The sequence below is a fragment of the Lepisosteus platostomus genome, chromosome 26 (genome assembly GCF_059453375.1).
Source record: "Lepisosteus platostomus isolate fLepPlt1 chromosome 26, fLepPlt1.hap1, whole genome shotgun sequence".
Classification (NCBI taxonomy): Eukaryota; Metazoa; Chordata; class Actinopteri; order Semionotiformes; family Lepisosteidae; genus Lepisosteus; species Lepisosteus platostomus.
This window is the reverse complement of record NC_142636.1, coordinates 7,881,904-7,897,001: the sequence shown is the minus strand read 5'-3', so window position 1 is coordinate 7,897,001 and position 15,098 is coordinate 7,881,904. Positions and strand designations below refer to the sequence as shown.

The following is a 15,098-nucleotide window of genomic DNA, read 5'->3' as shown; positions in this document are numbered from 1 at the left end:
CCAGTAACGGAGTCGCTCGAATCGCCAATGGTAATCTGCCTAGTAACAGGGATTTGATTGGGTTTTAGAAAGGATGGGTCGTAGAGTACCGCGCGGACAAGAAGGAAGCTGAGCGCAACTTTCACTGCGCAGAATTTCTTTAAAGGCAACGAAATAAATTTAATTTGCATTACAGGAAGTGCTGCAGCGCGTACAGGAAGCGTGTTTACACCACCCTCAATGTCTTTGATATCCAAAATTAATTGTATTTATACACACACACTTGGACATATTAACTGTCCATTATATATTAACTATTTTATTGCAAATATATGTATATGTAATATTTCTTTCATGCTGCATAGCAACAGCAGTGCGGTACGTGCATCTATCCATGCATGGTTTAGTAAACGTTTATACGTTGATATTTTTTAAGCTTCAAATACCCATTCTTTTTGTTTTTAAGAAGTCTTTCTGTTGTTCTGTCCACATAAATTATAGTCAAGTTGATGAGAATTTTTTTTTCCTGCAGTGGAAGCCTCTTCAGCAGAAGTTATAACAATATTACAATGATGCAGTTAAATAAACAATTGAATCATAATGATTGTAATATTTCCGTGCTACTTCCAAAGTCCTGATCCTCAGTAATTGTACAATAAAGCACTGAGCAAAGTGTATTTTTTTGGTTATCAAAAATACAATACAAAAGACATTATGAAATTTCTTATTCTGTATATTCCAAAATAGTGTTGTCTCCTGGGAAGTAGGTCTTATTGCCCAAGTGTATCCATTCAAACCAACCTGACCAGGGATTGGCTATTTGAGAGTAGGTGGGGCAAATGTCAGCCAATGATATGCAGCAGACGGAGGGGCGTGGTGAGAATGGGTGGGGATAACATGGTGGGCGGGGTCAAACAATGGGAGGGGTTTAAAGGGGTGTGTAGAGGCAAGGGAGGTGCCTGTGACATCATGAGTCCAAGGACATCATCCACCTTACATAAGCACCATTATTGAAGCATCCTGCCTGAAGACCTGTTGTGAAACACACACATAGAAAAAAAACTGCAAAAAATGTCATTATTTCAAACATTTAATATGCCAGCAGCTAGTTCACCCTGGAAGTCCCAGCCAGCAGCCCACTGGAGCTCAGCAGGTGTGAGCCTGGTCAGTACCTGGATGGGAGACTCCTGGGAAAGCTGAGGCTGCTGCTGGAAGAGGTGTTAGTGTGACCAGTAGGGGGCGCTCACCCTGCGGTCTGTGTGGGTTCTAATCCCCCAGTGTAGTGATGGGGACAAAGGTGGAAAAACTGGCACCGTCCTTTGGATGAGATGGAAAACCAAAGTTCTGACTCATTCTGGTCCTTAAAAATCCCAGGGCGTTTCTTGAGAAGAGTAGGGGTGTTAGCCTGGTGTCCTGACCAAATTCCCCCCTGGCCTTTACCATCATGGCCTCCTAATAACCCCCCTCTCTGAACTGGCTTCATCACTCTGCTCTCCTCCCCACTGAGAGCTGGTGTGTGGGGGGCGGACTGGCGCATCATCCAGGTGGGGCTGCGGACTGGTGGTGGTGGAGGGGGATCCCCATGACCTGTACAGCGCTTTGAGTGCACTATACAGAAAGGCGCGTTAAAAGAGTAAGGAAATGATTATTATTAAATAAGAAATTATTTCGGATGCCGGAGCAGCTCTCAGATCAGAACAGCCGTGTGAGTGATCAGAGCCCAGTGGCCTGTAACCGTAAACCCTGTTTGTCTCTCATTTAAACACTCAAACTCCACTAATTCCTCCACTAGATCGCACTGTGAGCTCCTCATTCTTCCCACTGGCAGAGTGCACAGGTCAGACTGAGCACTAAAGTGTTGGCGACCAGCTCTGGGCTTTTCAGCACGGAGGTTTAACACACGTATTTACGAACATTTAAAACTACTATTTAATTTTCACCAGTTGTAGAATGAAGACGGCTGACGATATTTTTTTCAAACAGAACAGATGTATTGCACACACTACATTAACAAGTGCATTGCTGCAGAATTATAGGAAATAATCATAAAGATTCTACCAGGTACAGTTAATAGGGTCTGCTACAATGGAACTAAATGACAAGGAATAAAACTTCATTTTGAAAGGGAAGCATGTGGCTGGAAAAATGATCATGGAAAATGCAGAACACCAGGGATGTTGTGCACCTGCAGCAGAAATGGAAGGAAAATCTGATGTGTTCGGAGGTGGATTAAATACCTCCGCCTGTGATCCAGGAAAGAAAGGGTTGAACAGGACAAGGAAAGACGAGGATATAAAGAACAGACTGTTATAGAAATATGGCAATGGAATGTGATTTGTACTGGAATCTACAGACTAGGATCGTTCCAACAGGGATTTAACTCCAGCTGAGCTCCTGGGCATTTCATTGGGCCCCCTGACTAAGCCCACGTTTTAATTAATCATCTTAAATGCAATTATGTTTTAATTAGTTTAAAACGTAGCTGGAAATGGTACCTTTCATAACAAGTTTGGATTTACTAAAAGGTGTCTCAACAAACACTGGAATGTCATCCTGATCCCAGAAATACAGTATCATCCATTCGTTCCACCTCTTTCTGGGTGCAATATACACTGCTGGGCGGAAGTCCAAGCCAACATCAAGTGATTATAAGCATCAACCACTTACTAGCGCATTTCTAATTGATTATAACAATTCCTATTTATACACCTTTCTTGGCTCAGAAGGAACCAGGCTTGGCATTTAGCAATGTCTAATTCCCTGTGATCAGTCTTTAAAAACAGGATCAAAGACCTTTGATCAAAAACCCAATCATGGCCAACTGTATAAGAGCAGCCGAAGCGAAACATAGCAGGTAATCAATCAGATTCGTCCTCATCATCACTAACATTTGTCCAACTCGACTGGCCTATAAAGCTCAGAGGTTACTTTTGTACTACAGAGCTCAGATCTGCGAGGATTGACTATTAACTCAAACCTAAATGGCTTTATTTCCTGCAGATTGCTAAAGAATTGTGTTTGTGTATAAAGATGGAAATAACAAAGTGAAAAGAGCAGAATAATGCAGAACATCTGAGATTTGGCAGATCTGTGTATGGTGATCTACATGCATTAAAGGGTTTTACGGTGTGATTTGCTTTGCTCACAGAAGTGTTAAGCGTGTTATCGATGCGATGATGATGTGATTGAGAGCTCAGCTGGAAGGATAAAAACCCGGGGAGACGGAGAGGCTCCTGGGTGGAGAAGCCCTTGTGGAGATCCACATCTCCGGCTGACGTCAGCGAGGCACGGAGGAGGATGGGAATGCTGGCGTTCGGGGCAGCGAGCGGCGAGCAGCCTCACAGCCAGATGTCCGAGCTGCAGTCACCTCCCGGGTAGCGGACCTCGTGGGCCAGAACCGGGCCGTCCGGCTCCCGGCCAAAGTCGACCAGGAAGTTCTCGTTCAGCGTGAGGCCGCCCTTGACCGTGTCCACGTCCACCTGCAGCATGACCGACCCCTCCCTGGACAAGGAAGACCGGGATCTCGACTGAGCTACAGATTACTGACGGAAGGGCAAAGGCTACAGGTCAGTCACTGCCATAGAGGGGGAGTGAGCACCACTGTGGTGGCGATAGGCACGCCAGGTATCTCTCGGGTTTTGGCGACGCGCCGGCTCCTGTGGCCTGCCGTGAGCGAGAGAGTCACGCCACTCCTCCGATCAGCGCAGACGCTCTCGGAGCTGGCGGCGCTGAAGAGGAGCACGTCTGCGGGCGTGCCCGCGCGACGCACGCCGCTCTCCCAAGACCCAGTCGGGCTCCGAGCACGCACAGGGCCACGCTGCGGACAGCATGGACAACATGATCTATCTGCATGGGCAGAGTCTCGCACTGGCTGGATCTCTGGGGGGGGAAAGTTTGGGCGACTCTTCCGTAACTCGCTTAGCCTAGGAGCCCTGTGACACCGGTACAGGTGCCAGGCCTCAGACAGCGCTAGAGAAGAGAAGGGGGGCGTGGCCAGGCGACAGCGCCCTGCGGACAGGGGGGCCTTACTTGACCATGCTGGGGTAGAACTGCTTGTCCCAGCCGCTGTACAGCGAGGTGGTCACGTACAGCCTCCTCCCGTCCAGGCTCAGCTGGATCATCTGCGGCCCGCCCTGGACCCGCTTGCCCTGCGCCGGAGCAAACACACAAGACAGCCGCCGTGAGGCCTCGAGGGACAGCAAGAAACAAAAACAGCGAGAGGAGGCCTTTCGACCCACCCAGCCCGCTGGGCAGCCAGTAGTGTACATCTCATCCCGCTGGCGCTTGAAAGAAACCTGGGTATCGGCTTCAACTACACTGCTGGCCAGCTTGTTCCACTCTCCCACCAGCCTTTGCGTAAAGAAAAGCGCTTCTCGTTAGTACAGCGTTTCCAGTTCTGCTCCAGGCGGCCCTAGTATCCTCCGGTTTTCAGATGCTCAACTGGGAGTTCATTAAGCTAAGCATTCTGATGAGTTAAGTCTTTTGAATTGTTTCATCCTTTCAATTGGCTCGTGAGTTGGTATCGGATCTAAAATCTCGGCCACCCTAGAAATGCAAACAAAAAAGCCGAATTCGTCTTTACACGCTACACGGTCAACAAGCAAATTTCTGTTCAGGCTCAGCTGCAAAGCTTGGCTGAAATGAAAGCTATCAAGCTTTTCAAGCATTTCATGGTACAGCAATTCAAGCCGCAGTTCCTACCTTGACCACACGAGGGGGCGGCTGTTTTTCCAGCTCTTTGTCCTCCAGCACTCTAACAGGTCCATCACCCACGATGCTGCCCCCCAAAAACACCTGCGACACACACAGACATGGCACACACAGAGCCGGGCCAGGCGCCCAGGACTGCGCGAGCACGTCCTGTTCCCAATGAACTCCACTGACAGGGGTTGACAGGGTGGAGCTCTGCTCTGTGGTCCAGAGAGGTCGTGATCCCGGGTCACATCACCACCCTGCCAGGATCTCTCAAGTAGCTGATGGAGCCCTACCAGGGCTGAGTGGCCCTTAGATGATCAGGGGCCTTTGAGCTCAGGGCTGTCCAGTCCTGTTCCTGGAGGGATGGTCAGTGTGTCTGCAGGACTGTCCAGTCCTGGTCCTGGAGGGTCGGTCAGTATGTCTGCAGGAGTGTCCAGTCCTGGTACTGGAGGGATGGTCAGTGTGTCTGCAGGACTGTCCAGTCCTGTTCCTGGAGAGCTAGTCAGTGTGTCTGTAGGGGTGTCCAGTCCTGGTCCTGGAGAGCTGGTCAGTGTGTCTGCAGGACTGTCCAGTCCTGGTCTTGGAGGGATGGTCAGTGTGTCTGCAGGACTGTCCAGTCCTGTTCCTGGAGAGCTAGTCGGTGTGTCTGCAGGGGTGTCCAGTCCTGGTCCTGGAAAGCTGGTCAGTGTGTCTGCAGGACTGTCCAGTCCTGGTCCTGGATGGCTAGTCAGTATGTCTGCAGGAGTGTCCAGTCCTGGTCCTGGAGGGTCGGTCATGTCCAGTCCTGGTCCTGGAGAGCTGGTCAGTGTGTCTGCAGGATCACCTCCCATCATAGAATGTGAGCTCAGTGGGATCATCCCTTCAGCAGCTGAGCCACAATTACAGAAAGAGGATTTTCACTTTGCAAAGCCCGGTGTGAGACACACTGAAACGTGGCTCTTCTGTAAAGGCTAAAACATGTTTTGGAAATACAGATATTGCCACAATATTAGGACCCACAACCCACTTCACCCTAATTAGTAGATTCAGTGGCAGGCAATGCAGGGCTGTCTTGAGGAACACAATACATCACAGCAAAAGCCTGATTTTTTCACACACCATCATCTTCAACTGAAAAACATTCATGCAAGAATTGGGGTGTCCAGTAGAAATTATTGGTCACCAGTTCCTAAAGATTGGGGACCCCCTAAATTATTTAATTGAACCTGTTCAATTCATAGCACACTGGTCCTTTAAGAGATGAATGATCCTCAGATTTCAGTGCCAAATAGATCTCAACTTGCTTAACGAATTGGTTGCTTAATTGATCACAAAGATGGTGTGTGTTCCAAGTCTTTAGGAATCTGTGATTCACTGGTGACCTGCCAGTCCGAGGCTCTCACTGTGCTGAGAGAGTGGGATGAGAACAGGCTTCCAGTACCTGAAAACCCTGGGTGCCGCAGGTCCGAGCCTTGCTCAGGCTGCTGCCTGTTACATCAAGCAGTGAAACCCAACAGAAAAGGCGAGATCTCTGATTGAAAGCTAAAAGGCCTGCAGGGGAAATTCAGAGGCGTTACCTGGCCCACGAGCCTGGGCTCCCTGGGGTTGGTGATGTCGTACTGGCGGATGTCCCCATGCAGCCAGTTACTGAAGTACAGGAAGCGGTCATCCAGGGAGATCAGGATGTCGGTGATGAGTCCTGGGTGGGACAGACACAGCCGATGATGCTCAGCCCCCTCAATCCACACAGCCCCCCCCACAGTCGGGCAGGCACCCAGAACTGTACTCCACCACCTCGGCTGCCACCTTCCTCCAGGCCACCACGGAGACCATTCTGGGTCATTCAGATCCACATTCCCTAGGCTCTCCCGAGAAGCCCATTATTTCCACATTCCTATTTGCTGGGGATCCTTGCACCTGTCTTTTCCCAGACATCCCTATCATTCGGGCTCACCTGGCATCTCTGGTAGAATCCATCCTTCCACCTTCTTATTGGGGACTTTGATGACCTTCTCTGCTGCCCAGTCTCCCTTCTGCAGAAATGGGACAGCACAGTCAGACTCCAGGGGTCAGGGGTCAAGTGCTAAGGATCACGCACTGGGTAGTTGCAGGCTTGCTCTCTGGACTGTTGCCCAAGTTTGATCCTACTGGGCACCACAATTGCCAGATTCACCCTCTTGCTAAAGATCACTTGAATCCTTGAAAGAAAATGTACAACCCAACAGAATGGGAAATCCAGGCTGTGAGCATCTTTACACAACATCATTCTCCAGACGCGGACTCTTGTCTGATGTGAGACTGAAAATCTTCCCCACTGACTGTATGAGGCCGAGCCGCTCCCAGCTGCAGAAAGGCGTTGTGAGTCTGTGGAGCCCGCATTAATCTAGTCCTAGTCTTGGGCATCAGGATCTTAGTCAAGTCGACTGAAACATCTACGAAGCGCAGGGAGTCGTCGCCACAAGCAGCGACCTCGCCCCCGTGGAGGAGGAAGAGGAAGGGCGCTCTCATCAGGATCAAGGGAGCGGGCACGCGGGGCTCCATACGAGCAGCTCCTTTCTCAAACGCGTCCCGCTGAGCACCTTCCTACCTCGTCCTCAGCCTGTCTGGCCACGCCCCCCCCCCCCCCCAGGACCTCCAGCCGATCGCCGATCAAGCGGATTGCAGCCGTGCCGGCCAGAGGGGGCTCCCGGCCCACCGGTTCTGCCGCCGCCGACCCCACGGACCTGCGTCTTGTAGAAGCGGAAGACGGCGGCGTGGAGGGCGCAGCCCACGAAGCCCTGCGGCGCGGCCGGGTCGTGCAGGAAGCGGACCTCCAGCGGGATGGCGCCCTCCTCCCCCAGGTCCAGGGACTGCACCCTCCTGTGCGTCGTCCAGTCCCACACGTTGAGCCGCCGCCCATAAAGCCCTGCGGGCAGGCAGAGCGCCACCGCGCGGTTAGGCAAGGGAACTGCGGATCACCACACCTCCTTCTGAAGCGCAGATGAGAAGTTAATGGAGAAATACTGGGACCCCTGAGCTTCCTCACGGCTGCACCCAGGCTGACTGGCACTCAGCAGCCACAGCGCCCCCTGTCTGCTGTTCGTTTTGACTACACACTAAGTGCCCTGTAGAGGCACAGATCAGCACCACACCTGCCTTTGTGATGTCCAGTTACCCCTCTTTCCAGACTTGTACTGTAAGAGCTCCGTGTCTATTTACAGTATTTTCTTTGTGGAATTGTCAGTTGTGTTTATTCCACTGAGTGTATAAGCAAATATTACTGTCATCATCATCCCTAATAAGAGCAATGTGGCAGAGCTGATGTCAAGCGCAAGCAGCGCCCCCTGTCATCCGCTCAGAGCAGAGCATCACCAGCCCCACAGGTCCGGCCTGGGTCCAACACAGGACCACAACCGCCCAGCTGAGGTCGCTGTTATATAGACGATAAACAGGTATTGAATGGAAACGGAGCTAAATCCCACTACAGGTCTGTCTGTTCTATCACTTTCTGCAATTCATTTCTTTTAATGCTTAAGATATGGAGCGAGTGAGTGACACCATGTTCTTATTGTTCTTCTCTTATAAATAAAAAAGTAGATCACCTTATGATCTTAAAATAATAATGAATGAATCTTTACACTTATATAGTGCTTTCCTGGACACTCCCCTCAAAGCGATCCCCTCCACCACCACCAGTGTGCAGCCCCACCTGGATGATGCACCAGTCCGCTCCCCACACACCAGCTCTCAGTGGGGAGGAGAGCAGAGTGATGAAGCCAGTTCAGAGAGGGGGGTTATTAGGAGGCCATGACTGGTAAAAGCCAGGGGGAAATTTTGGCCAGGACACCGGGGTAACACCCCTACTCTTTTCAAGAAACGCCCCGGGATTGATAATGACCACAGAGAGTCAGGACCTCAGTTTTACATCTCATCTGAAGGACAGCGCCTTTTTACAGTACAGTGTCCCCATCACTATACTGGGGCATTAGGACCCACACAGACCACAGGGTGAGCGCCCCCTTCTGGTCACACTAACACCTCTTCCAGCAGCAACCTTAGTTTTTCCCAGGCGTCTCCCATCTAGATACTGGCCAGACTCACAGCCTGCCAGCCCCCACTGCTTGGCTCACAGCTGGATAATGTCACACAGTCTGGACTATAGCCCCACCCTGCTCTCTAAAGCAGGGCATTCCCTGTCTGAGCCCATGGGAGCCGCTATGTGACAATGCTTATTTACGTGCTTGGAAGCACCTTCTCTCTCAGTCCCCTCCATTCAAGACCGAAGAGACTCAGTCCCTTCTGAATGTGACCCTTTCAGACACGCTCAGTGTGGCTGCCAGTCAGCCATGTGGACCGCCTTTGATCCGACTCCTGAGAAGCCCTGGACTTTTCCCCTTGTCCCTGAGGGATCTGCCACCGCCCCCCATCGAGATCCCATCCTACCCGCTTTGACGTCTTCGGGGTTGAAGCCATTGGCCAGGGCCTTGGGGGCGCCCCACTCCGTGCTGATCAAGACGTTGTGCCGCGGCTGGTACCAAAAATCGTAGCCGAAGGGGGCGGCGTCTCCCGGCTGCTCCCAGTTCCCAATCACCTCGAAGGTCTCCCCGTCCAGCAGCACGAACCCTCCTGCAGCACAGAGAGGACACACAGAGCAAGGCAGCTGGTTGCAATGAGACTGCGAGACGGAGGATCACCTCTCCCGCCTGCCCTGAGCAGCTCTGTTCCTGTGTGAGCATCTGAGTAAGGCCCTGCTTGGCCCACAAGGGCATATGAGCATCTGAATAAGGCCCTGCTTGGCACACAAGGGCATATGAGCGTCTGAATAAGGCCCTGCTTGGCACACAAGGGCTTATAAGCGTCTGAGTAAGGCCCTGCCTGGTCCTTAAGGGCATATGAGCATCTGAGTAAGGCCCTCCTTGGCGCACAAGGGCATATGAGCATCTGAGTAAGGCCCTGCTTGGCCCACAAGGGCATATGAGCATCTGAGTAAGGCCCTGCTTGGCCCACAAGGGCATATGAGCATCTGAATAAGGCCCTGCTTGGCACACAAGGGCATATGAGCGTCTGAGTAAGGCCCTGCTTGCCCAAGGGCATATGAGCGTCTGCGTAAGGCCCTCCTTGGCCCACAAGGGCATATGAGCATCTGAATAAGGCCCTGCTTGGCACACAAGGGCATATGAGCGTCTGAATAAGGCCCTGCTTGCATCTGAGTAGCCCTGCTTGGCACACAAGGGCATATGAGCGTCTGAATAAGGCCCTGCTTGGCACACAAGGGCATATGAGCATCTGAATAAGGCCCTGCTTGGCACACAAGGGCATATGAGCGTCTGAGTAAGGCCCTGCTTGGCCCACAAAGGTACAGGAGCATCTGAGTAAGGCCCTGCCTGGCCCTCAAGGGCATATGAGCGTCTGAGTAAGGCCCTCCTTGGCCCACAAGGGCATATAAGCTCTCACCCTTGCCATTGCCCGAGGGGTCTCCCATGCAGCTGATCATGACCTGGCCGCTGCCCAGGCAGTGCGAGGTGTGGGGGTTCGCCAGGCCGCACCTCCAGTACAGGTCAGTGGGCTCCACTATCTGCGAGGGAGAGAACGGGGGGAGGTCTGAGCCCGGCCTGGCCCAGAGCGACGTCCTTTAAGAAGATCCAGGAACACAGGTACCTTGTGCAGCCGGGGAGCGCGGGCGTCGGTGCCCACGTCCACGACGTAGACACGGGAGGAGATGAGCGCGGGCAGGATGAGCCGGTCGCGTCGCTTGGTGGCGTCGCCGTGGCAACTGCTGCAGGCGTTCCAGCCCGAGTGGTGGAGCTCGTCCCGCAGGTTGGGCATGGGCAGGCGGTGGATCACCTGGGCCGGCAGGGGAGAGAGGGGGGCGTGGTCAGGGGTGTGGCCATGGAGCATAATCAGGGGGCGTGGTCAGTGGCTTGGTGAGGGGTGTGGCCAGGGGCAACAGTCCAGGGTGCGGTCAGGGTCACGGCCAGAGGGCATGGCCATGAGCCACAGTCAGAGGCGAAGGCGAGCGGTGGTCCAGGGGCGCTCTCAGACGTGGTGGGTGCTACCTGACAGTAGGTGGCAGAAGAGGGGTCCACGTCCACAGTGGCCAGGTAATCCGGTTTCTGGATGTCAGTGTTGCGGTAGATGCAGGGCACATAGACAATCTCCTCTCTGGGGCCTGAGACAGAGAGACACGCAGGTCAGGGCTACTTTGTGGACGGGATCAGCATTGCAACTGAATATGCTGAAGAGCTCTGCCAACACAAGGCTTCACTTCTGCCATATTTCACAAGCCTTTGCTTTGACTTTCAAGAGCTGCTATTGGCCAACACTGGTGCCGCACCAGTAAGGCTGTCCCATCAGAGAATGGAGCCTCAGAGAAAGGAAAATATGGTATACAGGTGTTGGATCTGCCTCACGGCACAACACTGACCCCTAAAGGGAAACATTCAGAACTGCTGAAGTGGAACTTGAGTCTTTCAAGAGGCCACAGGCCAACCAGATCCCCTGTTTCTGTTTATAATGGCCAGAAAATAGGAGAGTTGATGACTCTAAGAAAACATTTTTGGGACGACATCCTGCAAAAACAGGGACCCAGAATTCCCTGCTTGTTTTGCACTCGAGCGCTTGCCTCGTTGGGCAAGCGCTCGAGAAGTTGGGTCTTCTCCTCTTCAAAGTAATATAACACCCATGAAACAGCACTGCTGTGCTGAGACCACATCAACCAGAGCACACCACGCCTATATTTTATATAGGAAAACCTTTAGCATAGGTGTGCTGCATGGCTATGAATTCACTTCAAAGCTTAATTACTAAATATCACACTCACAATACTCCACTGGCACTCTGGACTATGAGCTGAAATCTCTACCTGCCACGACCTCTAGTGGCCACCCATGTAACCACACCCAGTGCTGTGTCATGTCCAGAGCCAATTCATCTAGCCCCCCCACCAGGCTTCACTGCAGGCAGGGTGTGGTCCATCCCTCCTCTAACTGCTTCTTCCAGTTCAGGGGTAGCTGGAGCCCATCCCAGCAAGCAGGGACACCAGTCCCTCCCAGGGCACACACAGACACACTCACATCAGCACCAGTTTTCCCAGAAGCCCATTATATATATATAATAACATTACTTTATTAACCCTTTACAATTTCTTGCATTAGGAATTATTTTTTCGCATACCCCAGCTTGCTCTCCATGAGACACACAGACAGGGAGAGAAGCTTGGGGTCAGAGCACAGGGTCTGCCATTGTACAGCGCCCCTGGAGCAGTTGGGGTTAAGGGCCTTGCTCAGGAGCCCAACGGAGTAGGATTCCTCTGCCGGCTGCGGGATTTGAACCAGCAACCTTCCAGCCCCAGGCGCAGATCCTGAGCCACAGAGCCACCGCTCCGCCCCAATTAACCTCCCAGCATGTCTTCGGTCTGTGGGAGGAAACCCCACACGAACAAGGGGAGAACATGCAAACTCCACACAGACAGCACCCCAGGTCTGGGATTTGAACCCAGGGCCCCGGCGCTGTGGGGACCACTGCACCACCGTGCCCCCCCGGGTGATGTCCAATTCCAGCAATTTTCCAAGCACACAAGATATAAACCTGTACCGACCCGCACACCCTGGGCCCTGCGGGGGTGGGAAAGACGCAGAGACCTGATGCCCTCCTCTGGGCTGTACAGTGGGGACAGGGAGGCGGAAAGCAGATCTGCTCACCTCTCATGGCGTCCAAAGGAGTTTTGTATCCGGGGCCACAGCTTCCACACTTCGCTGCGGAAAACAAGGAAATCGGGAAGAGTCATAACTGCCAAGGCTGCTTCCCATCGAACTTGCAGGAATTCCCACAGCAGGAAAACAGCGCTGTCCCTCAATCCCTCTGTCTTAATCCTTAAGCTTCCCGACTTCGTTGGAACCTTAACTGAGCCATCAGGCTGCCTGGTCAGAAGCTGTGCAAGTGTTTTTTATTTTTCTATTCCAGATCCTCGGTCGGCCTCTGAGACTAATTGTTAAAGGGGAGCTGCGAGGCTCTTTTTATATTCTGGAGTTAGGAAGAATCGGCGTTGATGGGTACATTTCAAACCACAATAAAAGTCAGATGTACACGGTAACTTGTAAAACCTCCAACTTACATCCCAAAATAAGACTAAATTTCCAGCACAAGGCAACAAAACGCCCAGTGAAGTGAAACAGCCCTATTGCTTTGTAAACAAGCAGGCTTGTGAAAACATCACTTCTAATCCAATAGAAACATTGCTCCTGACTTTGAGACGGTTTTGCCGGTAAATTGAACTCACTTGTTAACTCTGCCTGCAGATCACGGTGGAACATTTCTGCAGTGAAGTGTCTGCTGCACAACCTGTACTCATTCACTCGTACATCACAGTGCATCAGTCAGTACAGTGACTAGTGAGCAGGAAGGGCCGCCTCACGTCACAATTCGTGGGACCTCGAATGTGAGTTTGCGACAACAAGGCGACTCACAGTACTTCCACAAAGTTCACGATTTCGTGCTCAATTCAGAATTTGTCAAATTCTTCTATGACGTCAATGAATTGATTCTGTTACCGAGATGTAATAACCTGTCTGAGAAATGGGCTTTAACAGCTAACCTGTTCAGGAACTGAAAATAAACAGATCCACTTCAACACAGAGAGACCAATTAAAGGTTCAATTAGATTCCTGAGGACTCGGTGGGAGGGGACTGTGCAGCAGCAGGGTGGGCACCCCCTCTTGTTGATGACCAGAGTGGACTGCAATGACCTGGCAGTTCACCTGGGTCCACTGGGTAATCCAGGGGTCCCCCACTCCAGTCCAGGAACACCCCGATACCCTTGGGGTCACCTGTTAGTCAGCAATACAGGGATCACTGATCACTCAATGACTTGATTCAACAATCCAACAGCCAGCCAGACTTTCCGGCCTGTGGCTCTCCAGGATCACAGTGGGAGACCCCTGTGTTAATACAAGCTCCGTTATGTCTGTCCAGGACTTGTCTCAGGATCTCAGTGGGGAGGAGAGCAGAGTGATGAAGAAGCCAGTTCAGAGATGGGGATTATTAGGAGGCCATGATTGGTAAAGACCAGGGGGGAATTTGGCCAGGACACCAGGGTAACACCCCTACTCTTTTCAAGAAATTCCCTGGGATTTTTAATGACCACGGAGAGTCAGGACCTCGGTCTTACGAAGGACGGCGCCTTTTTACAGTATAGCGTCCCCGTCACTATACGGGGGCATTAGGACCCACACAGACCGCAGGGTGAGCGCCCCCTGCTGGCCCCACTCACACCTCTTCCAGCAGCAGCCTCAGCTTTCCCAGGAGTCTCCCACCCAGGTACTGGCCAGGTTCACACTTGCATGTAAAACGTTTGTTCTTTTTTCCTTCCAGGTCAATGTCCCGACGCAGAAACGGGAAAGAAAATACGATCGGAGTGATTTTAAGGGCGGTATTGAGTAATCCTTGCGCGTTTTGATCTTGTTGAGTTTGACGATTTTGCTTTCCGAGCGCGGTCTTCGGAGTTCGCCTTCAACAGCTGCCACTTAAAACAGGAACGCTACCCACCGCAGAGACCTGTCGACGATAATGCTGGAACGTACAATTTGCAAGCCAATGTGTTGTACGTATTTGTACTAGATGAGAAGCGCCACACCGACACTTCCCAACTGCTCTTGAATTGCACACCTGTTGACAGCGAGTCTTTAAGGAATGCATCTCTTGTCCGGATTTCATTTTTAAATCTAAAATGATCTGTTAGAAAGTCAGTCGTAGCTGTAGCTGTCAGGGAAAGCAGGCTGTCTTCACACTCTCCTGAGGACTGGCCATCGCAGACAGGCGTTCAGGGAGGCGCTGAACACAGCAGCGAGCAGCAGAACGCAAGTACTGTACAAGCGGTAGCGGCTGAGGCAGGACGAGTGTAACGAAAGAGGCAGCTGTATGCAAGTAAGCTTCGAATTAAACAGTGCAATTGAGTTTCACACCTCTAAAAATATGTTTTCAAATGCGTAACTTTCCTAACTCTGCCGAGCTCAAACTCAAAGTCCGGTAACACTCGGGTCGGGTAAGACCTACAGTGTAAATTAACAATAAAGCCCGAAAAGTTGGCTTATAAGACTCTATAGCCATGTTTTATCCGCGCGGAAGACCACCACCTCACCTAAAAAAAAAAAAACATTTGCTCTCGCAAGTCGGAATAGAAGCAGCCCGCCTGGACGTGAGCTCACCCATGTCTGCAGGAGGAGGTCTCCGAGGTTCTGCGGTTAGGTTCAGTTCGGTTCTGCAGGTGTCGCTCCGGTCCGCTCTCTGGCTGGCGAAGGCACGACTCCCCTGCTGCCGCTCGGGTTTGCTGACAGGGTCTGGCGTGGGCGTGGGGGTGGGAGAGGGGGAGTGTCCTGGTCTTTGGCAGACATTGCGGTCTCGCCGGACACAATCTCCCAAGGAGAAATGAATTTGAAGCGGTGAGCCGACAGTCTACCCCCCCCCTGACG

At 51.9% G+C, this 15,098-nt stretch overlaps 1 protein-coding gene across 1 annotated transcript; it reads right to left on the bottom strand.

Annotated features, from left to right (window-relative positions):
• Positions 1-1,051: 1,051 nt before the first annotated feature.
• selenbp1 (selenium binding protein 1) lies at positions 1,052-15,086 on the bottom strand. Its single transcript, XM_088620284.1, has 12 exons — positions 14,835-15,086; positions 12,333-12,386; positions 10,689-10,801; positions 10,291-10,476; positions 10,087-10,207; positions 9,076-9,258; positions 7,377-7,558; positions 6,608-6,686; positions 6,231-6,352; positions 4,681-4,773; positions 4,009-4,127; positions 1,052-3,480 (listed from the first exon to the last, which is right to left on the bottom strand). The coding sequence occupies exons 1-12, from the start codon at positions 14,836-14,838 to the stop codon at positions 3,318-3,320; spliced, it is 1,419 nt and encodes a 472-aa protein (XP_088476410.1). The 5' UTR covers positions 14,839-15,086; the 3' UTR covers positions 1,052-3,317.
• Between the last annotated feature and the right edge of the window lie 12 nt (positions 15,087-15,098).

Coding starts and splice junctions, on each gene's coding strand:
- selenbp1 (XM_088620284.1), bottom strand. Junction 6,687..7,376: donor TCCGCTTCTACAAGACGCAG/GTCCGTGGGGTC, acceptor CCATTTCTGCAG/AAGGGAGACTGGGCAGCAGA. Junction 6,353..6,607: donor GATTCTACCAGAGATGCCAG/GTGAGCCCGAAT, acceptor TGTCCCACCCAG/GACTCATCACCGACATCCTG.